A 23,057-nucleotide genomic window follows, 5' to 3' on the forward strand; every position below is an offset into this window, starting at 1 on the left:
CTTCTGCCTATTTTTGGATTGGGTTATTTGTTTTTTTGATATTGAGCTACATGAGCTGCTTGTAAATTTTGGAGATTAATCCTTTGTCAGTTACTTCATTTGCAATATTATCTCCCATTCTGAGTGTTGTCCTTTCGTCCTGTTTATGGTTTCCTTTGCTGTGCAAAGGCTTTTAAGTATCATTAGGTCCCATTTGATTATTTTTGTTTTTATTTCCATTTCTCTAGGAGGTGGGTCAAAAAGGATCTTGCTGTGACTTATGTCATAGAGTGTTCTGCCTATGTTTTCCTCTAAGAGTTTTATAGTGTCTGTCCTCACATTTAGGTCTTTAATCCATTTTGAGTTTATTTTTATATATGGTGTTAGGCAGTGTTCTAATTTCACTGTTTTACAGGTTTTACAGTTTTACAGTCCAGTTTTCCCAGCATTACTTGTTGAAGAGGCTGTCTTCTCTCCATTGTATATTCTTGCCTCCTTTATCTAAGATAAGGTGACCATATATGTGTGGGTTGATCTCTGGGCTTTCTAACCTGTTCCATTGATCTATATTTCTGTTCTTGTGCCAGTACCATACTGTCTTGATTACTGTAGCTTTGTAACATAGTCTGAAGTCAGGGAGCCTGATTCCTCCAGCTCCGTTTTTCTTTCTCAAGATTGCATTGGCTATTTGGGGTCTTTTGTGTTTCCATACAACTTGTGAAATTTTTTGTTCTAGTTCTGTGAAAAATGCCAGTGGTAGTTTGATAGGGATTGCATTGAATCTGTAGATTGCTTTGGGGAGTAGAGTCATTTTCACAATGTTGATTCTTCCAATCCAAGAACAGGGTATACCTCTCCATGTATATATATCATCTTTAGTTTCGTTCATCAGTGTCTTATAGTTTTGTGCATACAGGTCTTTGTCTCCTTAGGTAGGTTTATTCCTAGGTATTTTATTCTTTTTGTTGCAATGGTAAATGGGAGTATTTCCTTAATTTCACTTTCAGATTTTTCATCATTAGTGTATAGGAATGCAAGAGATTTCTGTGCATTAATTTTGTATCCTGCTACATTACCAAATTCATTGATTAGCTCTAGTAGTTTTCTGGTAGCGTCTTAGGATTCTCTATGTATAGTACCATGTCCTCTGCAAGCAGTGACAGCTTTACTTCTTCTTTTCCAATTTGGATTCCATTTATTTCTTTTTCTTCTCTGATTGCTGTGGCTAAAACTTCCAAAACAATGTTGAATAATAGTGGTGAGAGTGGGCAACCTTGTCTTGTTCCTGATCTTAGTGGAAATGGTTTCAGTTTTTCACCATTGAGGACGATGTTGGCTGTGGGTTTGTCATATATGGCCTTTATTATGTTGAGCTAAGGTCCCTCTATGCCTACTTTCTGCAAGGTTTTTGTCATAAATGGGTGTTGAATCATGTCGAAAGTTTTTCTGCATCTATCACGAAGATCATATGGTTTTTATTCTTCAATTTGTTAATATGGTGTATCAGATTGATTGATATCCGTATATTGAAGAATCCTTGCATTCCTGGGATAAACCCCACTTGATCATGATGCATGATCCTTTTAATGTGCTGTTGGATTCTGTTTGCTAGTATTTTGTTGAGGATTTTTGCATCTGTGTTCATCAGTGATATTGGCCTGTAATTTTCTTTCTTTGTGACGTCTTTGTCTGGTTTTGGTATCAGGGTGATGGTGGCCTCGTAGAATGAGTTTGGGAGTGTTCCTTCCTCTGCTGTATATTGGGAGAGTTTGAGAAGGATAGGTGTTAGCTCTTCTCTAAATGTTTGATAGAATTCGCCTGTGAAGCCATCTGGCCCTGGGCTTTTGTTTGTTGGAAGATTTTTAATCACAGTCTCAATTTCAGTGCTTGTGATTGGTCTGTTCATGTTTTCTATTTCTTCCTGGTTCAGTCTCGGCAGGTTGTGCATTTCTAAGAATTTGTTCATTTCTTCCAGGTTGTCCATTTTATTGGCATATAGTTGCTTGTAGTAATCTCTCATTATCCTTTGTATTTCTGCAGTGTCAGTTGTTACTTCTTCTTTTTCATTTCTAATTCTACTGATTTGAGTCTTCTCCGTTTTTTTGTTGATGAGTCTGGCTAATGGTTTATCAATTTTGTTTATCTTCTCGAAGAACCAGCTTTTAGTTTTATTGATCTTTGTTATCGTTTCCTTCATTTCTTTTTCATTTATTTCTGATCTGATCTTTATGATTTCTCTCCTTCTGCTAATTTTGGGAATTTTTTGTTCTTCTTTCTCTAATTGCTTTAGGCGTTAAGTTAGGTTGTTTATTTGAGATGTTTCTTGTTTCTTAAGGTAGCATTGTGTTGCTATATACTTCCCTCTTAGAACTGCTTTTGCTGCATCCCATAGGTTTTGGGTTGTTGTGTTTTCATTGTCATTTGTTTCTAGGTATTTTTTGATTTCCTCTTTGATTTCTTCAGTGATCTCTTGGTTATTAAGCAGTGTATTGTTTAGCCTCCATGTGTTTGTATTTTTTACAGATTTTTTCCTGTAATTGATATCTAGTCTCATAGCATTGTGGTCAGAAAAGATACTTGATATGGTTTCAATTTTCTAAATTTACCTAGGCTTGATCTGTGACCCAAGATATGATGTATCCTGGAGAATGTTCCATGAGCACTTGAAAAGAAAGTGTATTCTGTTGTTTTTGAATGGAATGTCCTATGAGTAGCAATTAAGTGCATCTTGTTTGATGTATCATTTAAATCTTGTGTTTTCTTGTTTATTTTCATTTTGGATGATCTGTCCATTGGTGAAAGTGGGGTGTTAAAGTCCCCTACTATGATTGTGTTACTGTCGATTTCCCCTTTTATGGCTGTTAGTATTTGCCTTATGAATTGAGGTGCTCCTATTTTGGCTCCATAAATATTTATAATTGTTACGTCTTCTTGGATTGATCCCTTGATCATTATGTAGTGCCTTTCTTTGTCTCTTGTATAGTCTTTATTTAAATTCTATTTTGTCTGATACGAGAATTGCTACTGCAGCTTTGTTTGGATTTCCATTTGCATGGAATATCTTTTTCCCTCCCCTCACTTTCAGTCTGTATGTGTCCCTAGGTCTGAAGTGGGTCTCTTGTAGACAACATATATACAGGGCTTGTCTTTGTATCCATTCAGCCAGTCTGTGTCTTTTGGTTGGAGCATTTAATCCATTTACATTTAAGGTAATTATCTATATGTATGTTCCTATTACCATTTCTTAATTGGTCTGGGTTTGTTATTGTAGGTCTTTTCCTTCTCTTGTGTTTCCTGCCTAGAGAAGTTCCTTTACCATTTATTGTAAAGCTGGTTTGGTGGTGCTGAGTTCTCTTAACTTTTGCTTGTCTGTAAGGGTTTTAATTTCTCCGTTGAATCTGAATGAGATCCTTGATGGTAGAGTAATCTTGGTTGTAGGTTTTTCCCTCTCATCACTTTAAATATGTCCTGCCACTCTCATCTGGCTTGCAGAGTTTCTGCTGAAAGATCAGCTGTTAATCTTATGGGGATTCCCTTGTATGTTATTTGTTGCTTTTCCCTTGCTGCTTTTAATATTTTTTCTTTGTATTTAATTTTTGATAGTTTGATTAATATGTTTATCCTTGGATTTATCCTGTGTGGGATTTTCTGTGCTTCCTGGACTTGATTAACTATTTCCTTTCCCATATTAGGGAAATTTTCAACTATAATCTCTTCAAATATTTTCTCAGTCCCTTTCTTTTTCCGTTCTTCTTCTGGGACCCCTATAATTCTAATGTTGGTGCCTTTAATGTTGTCCCAGAGGTCTCTGAGACTGTCCTCAATTCTTTTCATTCTTTTTTCTTCATTCTGCTCTGCAGTAGTTATTTCCACTATTTTTTCTTCCAGGTCGCTTATCCGTTCTTCTGCTTCAGTTATTTTGCTACTGATCCCTTCTAGACAATTTTTAATTTCAGTTATTGTGTTGTTCATCATTGTTTGTTTGCTCTTTAGTTCTTCTAAATCCTTGTTAAACGTTTCTTGTATTTTCTCCATTCTATTTCCAAGATTTTGAATCATCTTTACTATCATCACTCTGAATTCTGTTTCAGGTAGAGTGCCTATTTCCTCTTCAATTGTTTGGTCTGGTGGGTTTTTACCTTGGTCCTTCATCTGCTGTGTGTTTCTTTGTGTTTTCATTTTGCTTAACTTACTCTGTTTGGGGTCTCGTTTTTGCAGTCTACCGGTTTGTAGTTCCCGTTGTTTTTGGTGTCTGCCCCCAGTGGTTAAGGTTGGTTCAGTGGGTTGTGTAGGCTTCCTGATAGAGGGTACTGGTGCCTGTGTTCTGGCAGATGAGGCTGGGTCTTGTCTTTCTGGTGGGCAGGTCCATGTCTGGTGTTGTGTTTTGGGGTGTCTGTGACCTTATTATGATTTTAGGCAGCCTCTCTGCTAATGGGTGCGGTTGTGTTCCTGTCTTGCTAGTTGTTTGGCATGGGGTATCCAGCACTGGAGCTTGCTGGTCATTGAGTGGAGCTGGGTCTTAGCATTGAGATGGAGATCTCTGGGAGAGATCTCGCAGATTGATGTAGACACCATTCTTGAGTTAGCTCTTCTCTCCCAGCCACAGCACTCTCCCGGCCCTGGTCTGGGCATCATGAGCTTCAGCTCTGAGGACTACCTGTGTGCTGCCTCCTCCTATCACAAGGTGTTCAGAGACAGCTTGCGCCTGTCCTTGGGCCTCTCTGGGGCCTGCGGCGTGAGTAGCTTCCACTCGCAGTCACTGTCCTGCTGCAGTGTGGCCTCCTCAGCTGCCTGCTTCTCAGCCTTGTAGCTCTGCCTGGGCCTGGCCTACTGCCCGTCCCTGGCATTCGATGTGCTGGACCTGAGTCAGGTGGTGGTGCACACCTAAGAGTACAAGTTCTTCCACACTAACTAGAAGGAGCAACTGCAGGGTCTCAACAACCTCTCCACCGTGCAGCAGCTGGAAACGCCGAACTGTGCGCTCAAGGTCGAGCTGGCTGCGCTGTGGCAGCGCCAAGCCCAGCAGTCACGCCTCCGCCTAGATAGTAGTTTTATAAGTATTTGCTTTATGTTTATTCCTTATATTGCTTGTTTATTGTTTTGTTCGGGAGGTAGCATTTTATAGAGACTTGAATGAAATGAGAGAGCAAACCATGCCCATATCTGGGAGGATTCTCTCTTACTGGAATGCTCTTGACCCAGCATTTTCATGTGTAATAGTTTATCCTCTAGAAATACCCCTACAAGTTTGCAAAATTATATGTTCATTGCAACATTGTTTGGAACATGCAAATAATTTTGGATTGAGGGTTTATCTTCAGTGGGGATTTTTCTCCAAGCAAATGCTAAACGTCAGATTGTAGAAATGTCCCTTCAGAGTTGTTTCTTTTTTTTCTGACAGGCATCTTGTATATTTGCTCCACACTAATTTAGTGTTAATGTCTTAGGAAAACCTACAGCACATGACGAGTGTGAATTTAGATTCTCATAAGTCTACTTGTTCCCCCCAAAGCCCTGCAAAACTCTCTTGCATTTCCCCAAGCTGCTCAATGAGAGCCAGAGTGTCTGGGAATCCACATCCCGCTCACAACCCCCAGTTCCCTGGAGGCAGCATTTTTAAAGCGGCTACTGCCTGCAAGCATATAAACACTCCAGTGCCTCCCGCTGGTTGTCTCAGTTGTCTCTTGAGCTCTATGGGATTGAGCCAAGGTCACCTTTCATGGGACTCTGCTCCATCCTGCCCCTTTGTGTGACCTCCTGCTCCTCCCTGTCCCCCTTCCCACCCCTGCCAGTTTCTCCTGGGAACCCTTTCTAACAAAAAACTTTGATAAAAACCCTCATCTGTTTCTGGGGAATCCAACCTAAGAATTGGATTGACTGGTCCCCAAGTCAGCATTTAGGTGTTCAGATGTCCCTCAGTATTGGAAGTAGCCTGGAATCCTACTCTCTGGGACTTTTGCAGCCTGAGTGGGAGATCTGAGTTCTCTTTGCCAACTTCATTCACCTTCTCTGTCAGATCCAAATTGGAAAAGAATACTCGTATTAGATCCTGTGATGGTTAATTCTATGTATCAACTTGGCTAAGCTGTGGTGCACAGATGTTTGGTATAACACCTGTCTAGATGTTGGCTGCGACAGTATTTTTCATATGTGATCAATGTTAAATCATCAGTAGACTTTGAGTAAAAGCAGATCACCCTCGATAGTATGGGCAAGCCTCATCCAGCCAGTCTAAGGACTTAAGAGAAAAGACTGAGGCCTCCCGAGGAGGAAGGAATTCTATCTCCAGACAGCCTTTAGACTCAAGGCTGCAATATTAACTCTTGCCTAGGTCTCCAGCCTGCTGACTTGCCCTGCAGATTTTGGATTTGCCAGCCCCTAGAATTGCAAGAGCCAATTACTTAAAATAAATCTGTCTCTCTGTCTCTGTTTCTGTGTCTCTCCATCTCTCTGCTTCTCTCTGTGTCTCTCCAATCCCCTCCTCTCTCTCTCTCTCTACACATACACACACTCACACACACACACACACACACACACACACACACACACACACATATCCTATTGGTTCTGTTTCCCTGGAAAACTGTGACTAATACAGATCACATTAAATGTCCCTGATCAGCGTCCCTTGTTCTGGATATTTCTCTGTTTAATTAGTCCATGTTCACTTTCATGTAGGTTACAGTACATCTTAGTTTTGTGTTATTTTCTCCCCATAGTTATGTGAATACTTAGTGTTCTAGCAATATGATGTGATACTGAAAATAATTATATACCTACTCCCCTAAATATGATTTTGACCACTTGGGTAATTATGTGAAATTTCAATAGGATCTGACTGTTCAAGTCCATATTTGTCCTAATTATGAACCAAATCTTGTTACATATATGTTTTTCTATTTACTGTCTTTTAAAGGTAGAGGTTTCACCAACTTGGATATTGGGAGAAAGTTCTAGTGTAAAGTCTGTCACGATTCATTACGTAACCTCAATATAACAACCCAACTATTTATACATGAAGATTAAATGAATATTTTTCTCAAAAAAAAAAAAATGAAAGAAAAACTAAACTTTTAGGTTATTTTTTGTGGCCAACCTCTAAGATGGTCCTCAGTGATTCATGCCCTTGTATGGTTCCCCCCACACACATTAAATTGGCTGACCCGTGACACCAATAGGATGGTGTAGAAATTGCAGAGTGTGTCTTCCAAGGCTAGGTGGCAAAGATAGCGCAGCTTCTGCCTTGCTCTTTAGGGTCACTCCCTCTGGGGGAAGTCAGCTGCCATGTTGCAAGGACACTCAAGCTGCCCTGGGAGAGGGGGGGGGTCCATGTGCCGGGAACTGAGGTTTCCTGCCAGGAGCCACGTGGGTGAGCTTAGGGTTGGATCTTCCTGTCCCCATTAAGCCTGCAGATGACTATCACCTCAGATGACTTCTTAACCAAAACCTCATGACAATCCCTGAGCCAGGACCTCCTGGCCAAGCCACTCCTGGATTCCTGACCCACAGAAAATGTGGAGAAAATAAACATTTTTTATTGTTTTAAGCCATGGTTTGGGGGTAATTTGTTACCCAATAATAGATAACTAATGCAAGTAATTTTTATTGAAGGCTCTTTCTAGGGACTTCACGTTTTAAAAAGTTACATTTTAACCTCTGGCCAAGGTTCTAGACATTATTTGAAGGTGCTCTGTAGTAGTTAGTGACATGTGTGTGGCATGGATAGTGTTTGAGAAGAAGGGAAAGCTGGCATGTGGAAAAGAGGTAGAGGTTGCAATGAACTTTTAATGTCACATTCTGCAGATGTGGTTGCATTTGTGAGTATGTGACCAAATTGAGTGGTTACCTTCAGAGAGCAGCCAAGCAGAATTATGTAATCAATATGATTTGATACAAATGAGCACTAGATCTAGAATTTGAAGACATGGTTTGGGGTCTGCCACTTTCAGACTAAGTTGAAGAGGTCAAGGAACCCTAACTTTTATGTTCCTTGTGTGGACACAAGGGGAAAACACCACCCATCTCACACCATGTAGTAAGGGAGCCTTAGGTGAGAGAATATATTTGAAATCAGTTTGTGAATCGTGGAGGGTCATACAATGGGAAGTAATTATTATTACTACTTATAATACTTGGGGACATATAAATGGAAGCTTTTCTAGATTTTACAGGCCAGGAAAGAGTTCCTTTTAAACTTGAGTTTACCTTGCTCTCCAAGACCATATCACATTCAACAGGAAGTACCCAGTCACACGGGAAAATCCAACGTTGCGATAGAAGATTTTCCTGAGTAGGACCATGAAGATTTTTCTAAACCGATGTGTATGATATGCACTTCCTTTAATTAAAAACATTTAAATGAAGACACATCCACAGTATCAATGCAGTAGATTTCCCTTGTGTTTTGTGATCATTGGCCCATGTTGCCGTATTCAGTTTGTCTGTTCACATTGGCAAGCTCAGAGCATCTTAGCACAAGCAGACATCTTCTGGCAGTTTCCTGACTACCTACAGCTGGACAGTTAACAGAGGGATGCTGCCAGTGGGAAACAAATATTTTCCAGGAGAAATGAGGTGGAAAAGAGAAATTATAACTCCAGGATTTCATCAGAGGAGAAATCCTATTTGGCTCACAAGGTGTTCTCTCTGCCAATAAACCAATCGCTAAATGCATTCTGAGGTACCCAAGCCTCTTGTTAATGAGGAAACACTGCCAAAGGAAAATCAGAGAAAAGGCAGAGGCTTCATTTTGACAGCACTTTAAATTCTTCAGCTTCGTGAAAGTCTTAGTTGTCATCTCACTTCTTGACAAACATTCAGTGGCTCCTCAAAGTGTGGTTTGAGGACCATGTCAGCAATGCAGACTCTCAGGCCCCACACAGACCTACCAATCAGAATCCACATTTCATCAAGTTCCCCACACGATTCATATACACACTGGTCTGGTCTGTTACTCCATGTCATACTTTTGCAACCCTTAGAGCAGGGAAACAACCTGGAATCATCTAGTTCGGGCTCCTGTTCTTAGACTGGTGAGTTATTACTATCTGCATATTACAGATGAGACACCTAAGACTCAGGGAGCTTAAGCCAGTTGCCTAAAGTCGCAGAACTTGATGTTTTCTGCCAAAAACACAGTATCCAGCCATACATACCAGCTTTTTCAGGGTCTGCTCAATCTCTTTATATTTCCCTTTGAGAGAGTGGATTTTCTGGCCTATATTCATTTCTGGAGAAAACACAGACTTTACCTACTTATTTTGGCTTTTCCTCTCCAAACCAGAAAAAATGTTTCAGAGAAATGTTATAGTTTTGCCTAAGGGAGAATCATTTTGGCATATAGAAATTAGAACACTACCTAACACCATACACAAAAATAAACTCCAAATGGATTAAAGACTTAAATGTAAGACCAGACACTATAAAACTCTTAGAGGAAAACATAGGAAAAACATTCTTTGACATAAACCACAGCAAGATCTTTTTTGACCCACCTCCTAGAGTAACAGAAATAAACAAATGGTACTTAATTAAACTTAAAAGCTTTTGCATAGCAAAGGAAACCATAAACAAGACAAAAAGAAAACCCTCAGAATGGGAGAAAATATTTGCAAATGAAAAAACAGACAAAGGATTAATCTTCAAAATATACAAACAGCACATGGAGCTCAATATCAAAAAAACAAACAATCCAGTTAAAAAATGGGTGGAAGATCTAAATAGACACTTCACCAAGGAAGACATACAGATGGCCAAGAGGCACATGAAAAGATCCTCAACATCACTAATTATTAGAGAAATGCAAATCAAAACTGTAATGAGGTATCATCACCTCACGCCAGTCAGAATGGCCATCATCAAAAAATCTAGAAACAGTAAATGCTGGAAAGGGTGTGATGAAAAGGGAACCCTCCTGCACTCTTGGTGGGAATGTAAATTGATACAACCACTATGGAAAACAGTATGGAGGTTCCTTAAAAAACTAAAAATAGAACTACCATATGACCCAGCAATTCCACTATTGGGCATACACCCTGAGAAAACTATAATTCAAAAAGAGACATGTATCACAATGTTCATTGCAGCACTGTTTACAGTAGCCAGGACATGGAACCAACCTAAATGTCCATCGACAGATGAATGGGTAAAGAAGATGTGGCACATATATACAGTGGAATGTTACTCAGCCATATAAAGAAACGAAATTGAGTTATTTGTAGTGAGGTGCTCTGTCATACCGAGTGAAGTAAGTCAGAAAGAGAAAAACAAATACTGTATGCTAATGCATATATATGGAATCTTAAAAAAAGAAATAAATGGTACAGATGAACCTAATTGCAGGTTAGGAATAAAGAGGTAGATATATAGAGAATGGACTTGAGGACATGGGGTGGAACGGGGAAGCTGGGGCTGAGTGAGAGTAGCATCGACATATATACACTACCGAATGTAAAATAGTTGACTGGTGGGAAGCAGCAGCATAGCACAGGGAGATTGGCTCGGTGCTTTGTGATGACCTAGAGGGGTGGTATAGGGAGAGTGGGAGGGAGGCTCAAGAGGGAGGGGATATGGGGACATGTGTATGCGTATGGCTGATTCACTTTGTTGTGCAACAGAAACTAACATAGTATTGTGAAGCAATTATACTCCAATAAAAATCTATTATAAAAAAAAAAGCATCGACTTGAGAGCTTGAGGGAGACCTACATCCAAATGCATCATGGAGCTTCTTTCTGTCATGTGTTTGTGTGTGTGTGTGTGTGTGTGTGTGTGTAGGGGGGGAGGCCCTTTGGTGCACTTGATCATATAGAGGGGTGTCCCTCGAAGAAAAACTTACAGCAGAACCTGTTGTTGTATGTATTTATACGTGGCACTGTACTGTACTTAATTTAGCCCTCCATGCAGAAAGGGTCATGAATATGTATTTTGCCTAAGAAAATTCTTTCTTTTCACAGCCTCATGTGTGATGCTGCAGGCTAAACTAATGAACATGGTTAATTTTAGCCTTAGTTTTGAGGGTTTATTTTAGAAAAGGTCACGGTACTGGTACTAACCTATAGCTTATTGTGTGAGAGAAGAAAGCATCAAAAAGATATAAAACCAAGCAACTGCTGCACATCTGCCCCCAGGAATATAAATGTATTGTTTGTATTTGAGATTTAGTTCCACTTAGAGTTAGTGATATAATTAGTAAAGTGGACTTAATGCCTGCTGTGCTGTGAAGACAGTGTCTGCTGTGGGGAGCTGGGAGGTCCATGAGCTGCCTTTCTCTGGGGTGAAGGGTGGGGGCTGGACATCTATTAAAGCCCCGCTTGTAGACACTGTGTAAAAGAAGGTTGGCACAGATGAGAAGGCTCGGTCTGACATGGTTCCAAGGGCAGGCGAAGGAGGCTGAGGCTAGATGGGATGGAGCCACTGCCTGGCCCTGCTGAGCCCAGGACTGTGAGAGCTGGAGGCCCTCGGGGGCCTGTGGTTCCACCTTCCATTTTGCAGGGTGGGGTTGGTGGTGGTGGAGGGCGTGCTGGTCAGGGGAGGGATGGAGGGTCCGAGAGGTGAAGGGACCCACATCCTAGGGCTTCAAAGCAATCTGGCCGAATTCCAACTGGAGGTTGCCGCCCAGCAGGGGAGGAGCCTCTAGAACAGTGCCATCCTGCAGATGTCTTACGAGGATGGAAATGTTCTATAATCTTGTCACAGGAGGCTTTCAAGCACTTGAGATGTGGCCAGTGTGAATAAGGAACTGAATTTGTCATTTTGTTTCCTTTTAATTAATTGTAATTTAAGCCACATGTGTCTAATGGGTACCATATTGGACAAGGCAATTCTAGGAGGAGAGAGTGCTCTTAAAAGTACAGAAGTTGGAAAGCAAGAGCAAGTTCAGGGGAAAATGTAGAGTCCAGGTTACAAAAGCCAAGGTCCTGATCTAAAGGTACATATGAGAACCATCTGGAAAGCACCAGAAAGATGAAGCTGCCTAGACCTAGCCCAGGGCCACCCAATCAGAATCCCTTTTGGTGCCCACCTTTAACAGAGGGCGACCACATCCATCAGTAGGAGAAGGCAGGTCTGGGAAAGCAGGTTGCAACCAGATGATAAAAGGCCTTGGCTGCCAAGCTGAAGATTTCGTACTCAATTTTATTGGCAGTGAGGAAGTCCTTGGTGGGGAAGAGTGACGTGGAAAGTGTGTTAGGCAAGATCTGTGACAGACTGGGTGAGACTGGAGGTAGTCACAGATCTGAGTGTTCATTTCTCCCTTGAACTCTGGAGTGCTCGCTTCACTGGGGGCTGTCTACATGCTTCCCTGGACTGAACGTTGGTTCAAAATACTCCTTAGAAAATACGCTGCTGTAAGCCTTCAGCCCCACTAAATAGTGACTGAAAATTACAGTTGCTTCCCATGGGCCCAGAAGGGGATTGTGTAATGAAATAGAGATGCAGCAGCCCTTTGGCATATGGAGTAACGGCTTCCCCAGGACCTCCAGCAGGGGCCCCTGGTACCCGCAGAAGGGATGACTCACCGTGGGAAGTAGCGATCACTGGTCTTAGGGTGCACCCTTCTACCCTATGACTTCCAAGCTCCAGTGAGAATCTTAGTGGCTGCCAATGGGAAGGGTATTCTAGGCCCAGCTGATGAGTCACTACATAACCCTGATAAACCATCTCATGGTTCACTGTGGGGGGGAGAGATGGCTTTTAAAAATTGAAAAGGAAAAATAAAATTCAATGTAAGTTCAAGTTTAGAAATTGACAAAATACCTTTTCCAAAACAGCAAAGTTTCAGGGTCAGTTCTTTCCTTCTAATGGTGTAGGGGAAGATATGTCCAGAGGTGAGAGACTGGTACCTTTATTAGCTCCCAGGAGGGCAGAAGCCTGGGGTTTAGGAATGATCCTTTTCTACACGGTGGAGTCCAACTGCCTCTACCCAAGGAGTGTTTTCTCTAGCTCTGCAGTTGGCCCTTTTTGTATAAATGCTGCTTTTACACACCAATAATGATGTACCCTAGATGTCAGCTTAGACCCCATCCCTGGGAGATTTGGGAAGCTTGGCTCAAACCGCAGCTTGTCTAGAGCTCTCCTCTTAATCACTATGCAGGCTTCCCTCTGCTTGTAGCTCATGCATGGAAGCCGGTGGCCTACACATGGCACTTACGGGTTCAGACAGTAAACCCAGCTTCCTCACCTGTACACGTGTTTGATGAGCTCAGCATCTCACAGAGCACATGACCATCCACCATCTCGCTGGCTCTGAATCTCCCACCCTCCTTCTGCATCCCTTTTCTGGAGTAAGGCCAAAGCTCACCTCTTATTTCTGGTGGAAGGGATCCTATTTTCTCCCCCTGCACTCTTGTCAGCTATAAGAAAACTCACATTTTCTACCTGCTAAGGTAATAATAATGGTCATTTATTAAGCACCTACTAGGTGCAGGACACTATGCTATGTAGAGCATTTTAAGAAGACCTCAAGCAGGGCAGGTAGACTAGACCTCAAGAGATTAAAAAATTTAGCTGCCAGAGATATAATTGATAGCTGATGAAGGATTCCCTTTAGAAGTATCCATGGGAATGGGCTCTATTGATTTCTAGAAAGTCTGAGGATTAAATGTGTAATATAAAAGTATGTAATCTTGCTGGCATCTGGCTATTTTCCTTTAAGGGGTGTTTACATTACTGTATAGCCTCGCTTAGCTTTTATAAAATTGTATGTTGTAGCTATGAGTTAAGGTATTATTATTATAATACCCCAAGTTTTTGGTTGGGTTGCTTAGAAGCAGAGGCTAAGATGTTCACTCTGACGTATGTGTCTTTTGGGTGGGGTGGGATGGGTGGGGGGTATGTCTGGACAGGGCAGCGGAAGTTGCTAAGCAAGGATGTGGTCCAGCTGCAGACTAGCCTCCATAGTAGCTCGTGGCATGAATGACACCACAGAGTTGGTTCCACCTTGAGTCAGTCAGTCATCGGCCAGAACTGCACCTGGGGTCGAGGTGAGACCTAACCTCTTTGATAAGGAAATTCTTTGATCTGAGAGCAGTTGTCTGGAGAAGGGGGCATCTGTACTCCGTTAGCAGTTGGTATGGACCGAACTGTGTTCCCCTAAAATTTATATGTTGAAGCCCTAACCCTCAGGACCTCAGAATGCGACAGTATTTGGAGATAGGGCCTTTAAAGAGGCGATTAAGTTGGTTGAAATGAGGCTGTTAGGGCAGGGCCCAAATCCATTCTGCTAGTGTCCTTATAAGAGAAGGAGATTAGGACACGAGAAGAGAGACACCAGTGCACAGAGGGTCAACCACTTGCAAGCCAAGGAGAAACCAAACTTGCCAGCACCTTGATCTTGGACTTCCAGCCTTCAGAACTATGAGATAATAAATTTCAGTTGTTTAAGCCACCCAGTCTGTGGCATTCTGCGGTGGCAAACCTAGAAGACTAACACAGCAGTCGGCGCTCATAGCAGCTGGAGGATGAGCAGGGCAACAATCGTGGATAGAGTGTGTTTGGTAAGGAGCTTTGGGTGGGGCATCAATAGCATTCACTACACCCACTTATAAATCAGAAAACTGTGACCAGAAAGGTGAAGTGCCTTGCCCAAGGTCACACAGCCAATGAGCAACAGACTTGAACCTGTCTACCTCTATAGCTGACCCTCCTAGTCACTATTCTGCAGTCTTTCTCAGAAGCAGCAAACATCACCAGTTAACTTGGGCTCCATTTCTGTCTTTTTACCCTAATTTGTCTGCACCTTACACAAGATGGAGCTCCTTGGGGAAACCAAGCCAGCTCAGCAAAGACAATGTCTGCATCTAAGTGCCTTCTCAAGGCATTGTCTTTTACCCTGTTGTTTGAGAATGGTGTAGCATATTAATCACAGGTTTTCCCTGCATGTGAGATGATGTCTTTATTTAAAATGTTTTTATTAAAAAATGAACTAGGGCAATCTTTTTCACATCCACAAATGCCATTTTTGGGAAAATAAGAAATTATGAGATCTGCCTTGTCAGTGTAATAATGACTGTTGTCATTCTGAGCACTGTCACTGAACATGGTCTTTGGAGTGGCCACATCAAGATCTAACAATAAATCGGTTTGTTTTTATTATAACTTTGCTCAGTATTTTCTGGTTCAGTGTAATAAAGCCATTGCCTCCTTCAGAAAACTCGGACAGAAAGAAAAAATAAAGAAGGGCATCTCTGGGCAGCTGCCTGCTACCAAGGTCCTATACTCATCCCCAGCTTGCCTCACCATAGCTAAAATACAGAGCATCTTCTCTTTATGAAGCGATTCTCACCCCCACCCTCCCCGTATAGAAGATACAGTGAGAACCATTTTAAAAATATTTTGTGGATATTGTTGACTTCCTCGGAGAAGAGGCAGAAACGTGCAAGTGAGTCTGTTGGATTTCCCAAATCAGAAGTCATTTGGTCATGAAACATTAATCAATTCTGACAGTATTGTTAGATATGCAGAGAGAGGCAGGGTGCTCTTGCAGCTGGAGCAGAGTCTGGGACACCTGGAAAATCCACTGTCCAACGCGAGTGCCGGCACAGGCTGGGCAATCTTAAACTGAGGCCTCAAACTCGGCGGGCCTGTGGGATGTAGCTGGAGATGGTAGTATGAGGAAGACATATTTTACTGTTTGGAGTTATGACTCCATCTGAGATATAAGGTCAGAGGATGTGAGAGAGAGGGAGAGAGTAGGGCTCTCGGGAAAAAAATCCATATCTCCTCCCGATCTTCTCCTCCCCTCTCCTGCACCTCCCAAAAATAAACGTTAGGAAATTCTTTGCATGAGATACTATGTGGTAGTTTGAAAGTTCTCTCTCTTAGAGATGTAGGCATTCATTTACTCAACAAGAAGTTTGAGTGTCTGCTTCGAGCCGTGAGTTGGAGATACCATGATGAACAGGATGAGGACTCCTGCCCTCCAGGAGCTTACTATTTACATTTTGCCAAACTAGTGGTTCTCAAATTTAAGTGTGCATCAGGATCCCCTGGAGGACTCGTTAAAATGTGGATTGCTGGACCCTCAGCGCAGTTTCTGATTCAGTAGGTCTGGGAGGCCCAAGAATTTGCATTTTTAATAAGATCCGGGTGATGATGTTACTGCTCTTCTGGGGACCACCCTTTGAGAACCATTCTGCTAAGCTTGTTACTTGCATTTGCTCAAGGCAAATGGATGGCTAGAATCATTTAGGGTGATGGTGGGCTCACAGGCTGAGAAATTCCTCCCACATAACTAAGTTCCTTTAAAGGAAATTTGGTTTTGCCTTTAGGCAAATTTCTTATCTTATTGGCTCTTTAAAAAAAATTCTTTAATGCTTTTCCTGATCATTTTAGAAGTTTAAAGAGCAGGTGCAAAAATAGACGAAGTATTGGGGAATTTATCGTTAAACAATTGCACTTGTATGTCATTTTCTCCTTGAAGGTCCGAAAGATAGAGCAGTAGTTCTCAAAATATGTTGCAGCATCATTGAGTAGAATTTCAGGCCCCACCTCAGATTAGCTGAATCTGAAACAGTGGACTTTGGGGCCAGGAATCTGTTTTACAAAGGCCTCAAGTTGATCCTGACCCACAGTCCAGTTTGAGCACATCTGAGACAGAGTTGGGCTGAGTGACAGTTGGGCTGAGTCTGAGCGAGGGCCCCTGGCATTCACTATTGCCAGTTGCCTTCAGATAATTTACCAGGATGACTAAGCTTCAATTTTTCTATCTCATTAAGTCAAAAGTCTATCCCTTGTTGTCTAACATCTTTCAGAGTTATGAGGAAGATAATCACAATTTTTATATATGACATGGTTTTACCAGTAAAGATGAAAATTCCTAGCTAACCATAAAATAGCACTAATGCAGTGGAATAAAGATAGGATTCAGGTAATTTACATTCCAGTCTGCCATGCATGCAGCTGTGTGACCTGTGGTTGATTATTAGCCTGTCTGAGTCTCACTTTAATTATCTAAAAATTGAGATAAAAAGGTTGTCCTGGTCTAACTTGAATCACTGTTACAATGATCAAGTGGAATAATGGATAGGAATGTGCTTTTACAGTCTGTAAAGTGCTGTGACTTTGGAATGCTGACTCATAGTTTTGTTCTTCCCCATCAATGAAATGGGAATACTCCCCTATAACTCCATAGAGATTGTGAGTCGTGGAGACAACTAATGGCACAACAATTTGAGCTCTTCTAAAGTAAAGCATATTTCTTCATTTTTTTTGTCTAACATATAAATGTTAGAAGATGTAGAGATATTACAGAGTCTTATACATTTTATTACGGTGCTTCTGTAATAGTATATGATAGCACTTTTATTTGAAATAGTCACATCCTAGAGCAGTAGCTTTCAAAGTGTGGCCCCCAGACCAGCAGCACCGGCATCCCCTGGAACTTGTTAGAAATGCACATTTTCAGGCCTCACTCCCAACCCGCTGGATCAGCAGCTCTGTGTTTTAACAAGCCCTGCAGGTGATCCTGCTACTCACTTTAGTCTTAGAGGAAGGGCTTTATTAGGATCTCAACTGAAGGGTCTGGCAAAGAACATCCTTTTCCTGGGACAGGGTAATTGCTTCTCTTTTTCTCCAGCATGGATTTGCAACAGCTGCGTTCAAGCTCAGGCAGCCGTTGTTGGATTCCTTCATAAACATGCTCCGTCACTGCCGCCCAGTGAAGTAGAGATCTGGATGCCACTCCTGAGCATCTGTCACGAGGCTGACTTCAGGCTGCGAAAAAATGAAAGCTATTTATCACAGACCATTTTCCCCTTATGACAGCAGAAATGAGCCTTAGCCTAACAAGGCTTCACATTGGGCCAGGGCTCAAAAAACACAGGGTTTGACAAACACAGTTTGAGCTGACTTATTTCTTTGGACTTTTCCCTTTGAAAATGCACCCTTTTCTGAGCTGCACCAAGTTAGTGGTACTTGCTTAAGAAACACTGGAGATGGGTTCATCCAGGTCTGTTTCATGACTTAGGCACTTTCCCCCTGTCCATTTCTTCCCTCCTCTCCTCCCTGGGAGGAGATCCTTGGTAGGAGAGGGAAGGGGACTGACTGTTATGGAGGGAGCCATGTTATGGGAGGTGGGGCTCAATATTTAGCAAGAGAAACATCTGTCTGTGGGGTAGAGCTGTGGTATGATCTGGCTGCCACCGGCTTTTGTAAATAGGGTTCTATTGGAATGCAGCCACTCTCATTTGTCTATGTATTGTCTGTGTCTGCTTTCAGACTACAAAGAGTTGGGTAGTTGTGACAGGGACTGTATACCCTGCAAAACCTAACACTTTTTCTATCCAGCCCTTTACAGAACAAGTTCGTTCACCCCTGTTGTAGAGTTTCCTTGTGAGTGGCCTGGAGGGAGCCGGGATGGAACCAGTTAATTGACAGGAAGGACAATGGGAGGACAGGAGGGTGTGAAACGCCCAGGGTCCCTCTGGGGCCCAGCAGCAGGGAGGGCAGCAGGAGGAGCCACTTCTTATTGCCATTTGAGTTGGGTACCATATGGATTTTTGAGACGCGATTCTATTTAAAATATTGTTAAAAATTTTAACTTGATATCTCTTTGTGATTGCCTTATATTTATTTTCTTCCTGGTGTTGAGCATTACAGACAAAGCTACAGAGTTTTATGTTAAATATCAGTAACTCACATTTATTGGGCACATACCATGTGTACTGCACACTGCATCCATCATACTATGTAATGTTCACAACGATTCTATGAGACGGGTGCCACCATCTCCATGAGAAAACCGAAGGGCAGAAAATTTAAATAACGCCTAATGTTATGAAGCTGATGTCAGAGTCTCAATTTAAATGAGGGTCTTTTTGATGCCAAAGTCAGCATTCCAAACCAGTGTTTTTCAAATTGTGGGTTGAGAAATCAGTTTAGCAAGTTGCAACTAGCATTAAAAATGACCCAGCATTGGGGCTTCCCTGGTGGCGCAATGGTTGAGAATCTGCCTGCCAATGCAGGGGATACGAGTTCGAGCCCTGGTCTGGGAAGATCCCACATGCCGCGGAGCAACTAGGCCCATGAGCCACAGTTACTGAGCCTGCGCATCTGGAGCCTGTGCTCTGCAACAAGAGAGGCCGTGGTAATGAGATGCCCGCGCACCGCGATGAAGAGTGGCCCCCACTTGCCGCAACTAGAGAAAGCCCTCGCACAGAAACGAAGACCAACACAGCCATAAAAAAATAAATAAAATAAATTAAAAAAAAAATGACCCAGCAATCCCAATATCTCAGGCATATACCCTGAGAAAACCATAATTCAAAAAGAGCCATGTACCAAAATGTTCATTGCAGCTCTATTTACAATAGCCAGGACATGGAAATAATCTAAGTGTCCATCAACAGATGAATGGATAAAGAAGATGTGGCACATATATACAATGGAATATTACTCAGCCATAAAAAGAAATGAAATGGAGTTATTTGTAGTGAGGTGGATGGACCTAGAGTCTGTCATACAGAGTGAAGTAAGTCAGAAAGAGAAAAACAAATACCGTATGCTAATACATATATATGGAATCTAAGAAAAAAAAAAAAAGGTCATGAAGAACCTAGGGGCAAGACTGGAATAAAGACGCAGACCTACTAGAGAATGGACTTGAGGATATGGGGAGGGGGAAGGGTAAGCTGGGACAAAGTGAGAGAGTGGCATGGACATATATACACTACCAAATGTAAAATAGGTAGCTAGTGGGAAGCAGCCGCATAGCACAGGGAGATCAGCTCGGTGCTTTGTGACCACCTAGAGGGGTGGGATAGGGAGGGTGGGAGGGAGGGAGACGCAAGAGGGAAGAGATATGGGGATATATGTATTTGTATAACGGATTCACTTTGTTATAAAGCAGAAACTAACACACCATTGTAAAGCAATTAACCTCTAATAAAGATGTTTAAAATATATATATATATATATATATATACAGAAATCATCCACACACACACACACAAAAATCCTATGATAAACCATAATGGAAAAGAATATTTAAAAAGAATGTATATATATATGTATAACTGTATTACTTTGCTGTACAGCAGAAATTAATACATTGTAAATCAACTATACTTCAATCTTTAAAAATTAAAAAAAAATAGTGACTCTAAAAAACAAAACAAAAGAAAACAAAACAAAGAAACAAACCAAAAAAACACATTAAATAGAATGTGAAATGTCAGAGTATGTCATTTGTAGTATGGGTAAATTTTGATGCATGAAGCTTTTGTTTTAACTATAAAGATGTTTTTATATATACACAAATCCAAGCACATTTCTGTATACTGGGCAACAGTGTAAATGATATTTCTTACTCTTTCATAGTCAACTTGAAAGTAAATATTCTTGCCTGAAAGTGGGGCTGGGGGGGATAGAGAAAAAGAGGGAGAAAATATGAGTGAGTCAGCAAATGAACAACTGTCAGAGAGACAGAGACTCAGGGAATGGGAGAGTAAATGAGATGAAGTGGGGAGACAGAGAGAATGGACATCTCTGTGTAAGAGACACAGAGGCTCAGGGAGAGGTCAAGGGGGAGAAAGAGAGGCAGGAAGTCACATGGTTCTGTCCACCGTTCCGCTCAGTGAGCATGTGCCCCTGCTTGAGGACAAAACTGGAGACCTGAATTGTCCTCTCGGTAGATTTTGGTTTTTTTATACTTCTCTTGTGGTGATCCTCTTGTCATTCTGAGTGTGAGTCAAATAAAGATTTTTATAAAACATGGCCCCTATATATAAATAGTCTGTTTCATCTGTTGCTCAACTGATAATAGGTGATCTGAGGGGAGAACAGGCTGTGTTGGCGTTACTAAGAGAAAGTGTGAGATTCCCAGTAAGCTCCTTCCTAAAGAACTGGCAAAGGCAGTTTTGAATATATGTAATTTTTGTCTTTTGAGCTGACCAGTTTTGATTCCTTGGTACTGCCTCTTGTGTTCTATGGAAAACTACAGATAGCAAAGATTTTAAAGTATCCTTTTGTCAGGGATTTCTACATACACTAAGTATTTTACTTTCAAGGGATTCTGGAATCAGTTAATGAAAAGTTCATTTTTACAGATGTGGAAATTAAGGGAACATTTGTATAAAGTTTCCCTACATACAGATGCTTTCATAAGAATCATATTGAATCTTCATAGCTACCCTGTTAGATTACCCTTATGTCAGCTTTACTGGAAAAATTAGAGCTCAGTTAGTTCAAATCCCTCACCCAAGTTTCTCATCGAAGAGGCTGTAGAGCTAGATTCAAACCTTGATTCTCTGACCCCAAAAATAGCAACAATGGGATGAAAAACAGTGCTCTGTGTTACAATTTAGAATAATTTTGTTTATAAGTCAGAGTATGGTGCAAAGCCTAAAATGCCCATGGTTTTAATGAGGTAGAGAGACTACCATTGTTTAGTTTTCTCCCCTCCCCAAGGATATTTCTCTATTTCTAGGTCCCCATTAGCAAACTGGAATTGATATCACTATGCTTTTTTGTGATCCATTCTTGGCCTTTCTTGGTTGAAGACCATTATAAGCACCAACTATATTTTTAGTTAGTAATAATATTGCATCAAGTAACTTAGGTAGCCACTTCTTGGCATCAGCTTAACTGGGTGGCCTTTACTTATTTTTTTAATAAATGCTGCATATCAATGTGAGTAAGTAATACCCCAGAGTGAACTCCATCTCAAAAGCCTTCATAGCCTGAGAAAAGAATTTTAACATTTTCCTCAGCTTGCCAAAATGCTATTGCTATATATCCTATCCCTCTTGCCTGGTCTCCCTACTAGTATTCTCTTTAAAAAAAGAAATTCCCAGGAAGAATGCTGACATTTATCCCCTCCAACTGTCTCTGCAAAAACTTTATGTGAGTGTGTAATAGGCATCTAACCCTGCTTTTGCTCCTAAATCCCCTCGTTTGTAATAATGATTCATGCCTCTGAAGGTAAAGACTTTAGAAGAGATAATTTCTTCTCTTTTCAAGGTTTTATTCTTCCATTTTCAAAGGGTGGTTGCAAACAGAGTCATCCCTCCTTTCCTCCACTGGTTAACTGTGCTGAGTATTTATTACATTCCACTAGGTGCGTTCGGGAAGCTAAGATTCAGCTCTACGCTCCATGAAAACTTTGTCAGTGCAAACAAAATATACGTCTCTGGGAAAGCATGAGGGAGGTGGTCCTAGACTCATCATAATTTTAATGACTGGTGGGATCTGATTTTTGTTTATTCTTTATTTCAGAGATCCCAGAAGACCCACTTGTGGCTGAAGGTATTCTGATGATACATTTGACTCCTGTTCTGAAGAAAGTGAAGAGGGAGAGGAAGAGGTCAAGGATGCGGGACCCCAGCCTGCTTACAGGACAAACCAACAGGTACACGCTGCTCCCAGTAGAGGTGGTGGGGCTGTCCAAGGTGCTGAGCAGGCTGTGACTTCCCAGAAAGAGTCAAGGGAGTCTTAGAACCCAAGTAGGGGATGGGGAACTAGTGTTTGTTATACGGGCTCCACGTGATGTGTCTGGATTTCCAAGGCCGAGGGACAGGCAGGGCCCTGTGGAATTCTGCGAATCTGGTCTGGATATGTTGATGAGGGAAGGGCTGGAGCACCCAGTACTGATTCAGGTGAGAGGATGATACACACTACACTGTTTGCAGCTGTCGAATGAACATTGCACATGTGTCTTTAGAAGAGGGAAGAGGATATTAAAATTATACTGAATACTTTTCTGTCTGGTAATCAGATTTGTGAGTCATGTCCCAGTGCACTAATTAGTTCTGGGGATGAGGCCCAGAGATCCTGGGCTTAGGAGATGGTCTTCCTGGCCACTCCAACCTCTGAGTCCCCCCTTACATACAGTGCTGGAATATCTGAGTCTGTGTCCTTGCCATAGATTCTGTAACAATGACAAGACTTAGACCCATCTGAGTCATAGGCCAAGAAACAGCCCTGCATGTGATTTCACTGTTGGGTGTCTGCAGGAGAGGGGAAAAGTAAGAGTTACGTGAAGAAAAAGCAGATGACTTTGGGCAATTTATGCTCATATACTTGATTTTCTTTTTAGGCCATAACTTGATAATCTTCCCAGTCCTAAACTTCCATAAGGTACA

The 23,057-nt window shown here is 41.6% G+C and overlaps 1 protein-coding gene across 1 annotated transcript in view; it reads left to right on the forward strand.

The window, feature by feature from the left end:
• NEK11 (NIMA related kinase 11) overlaps positions 1 to 23,057 on the forward strand; it is a 276,492-nt gene that overhangs the window by 151,342 nt on the left and 102,093 nt on the right. Inside the window, 2 exon segments of the mRNA XM_036851711.1 lie at positions 22,192 to 22,218; positions 22,221 to 22,324. Coding sequence (XP_036707606.1) covers positions 22,192 to 22,218; positions 22,221 to 22,324 — 131 coding nt within the window.

The sequence above is a fragment of the Balaenoptera musculus genome, chromosome 4 (genome assembly GCF_009873245.2).
Source record: "Balaenoptera musculus isolate JJ_BM4_2016_0621 chromosome 4, mBalMus1.pri.v3, whole genome shotgun sequence".
NCBI lineage: Eukaryota > Metazoa > Chordata > Mammalia > Artiodactyla > Balaenopteridae > Balaenoptera > Balaenoptera musculus.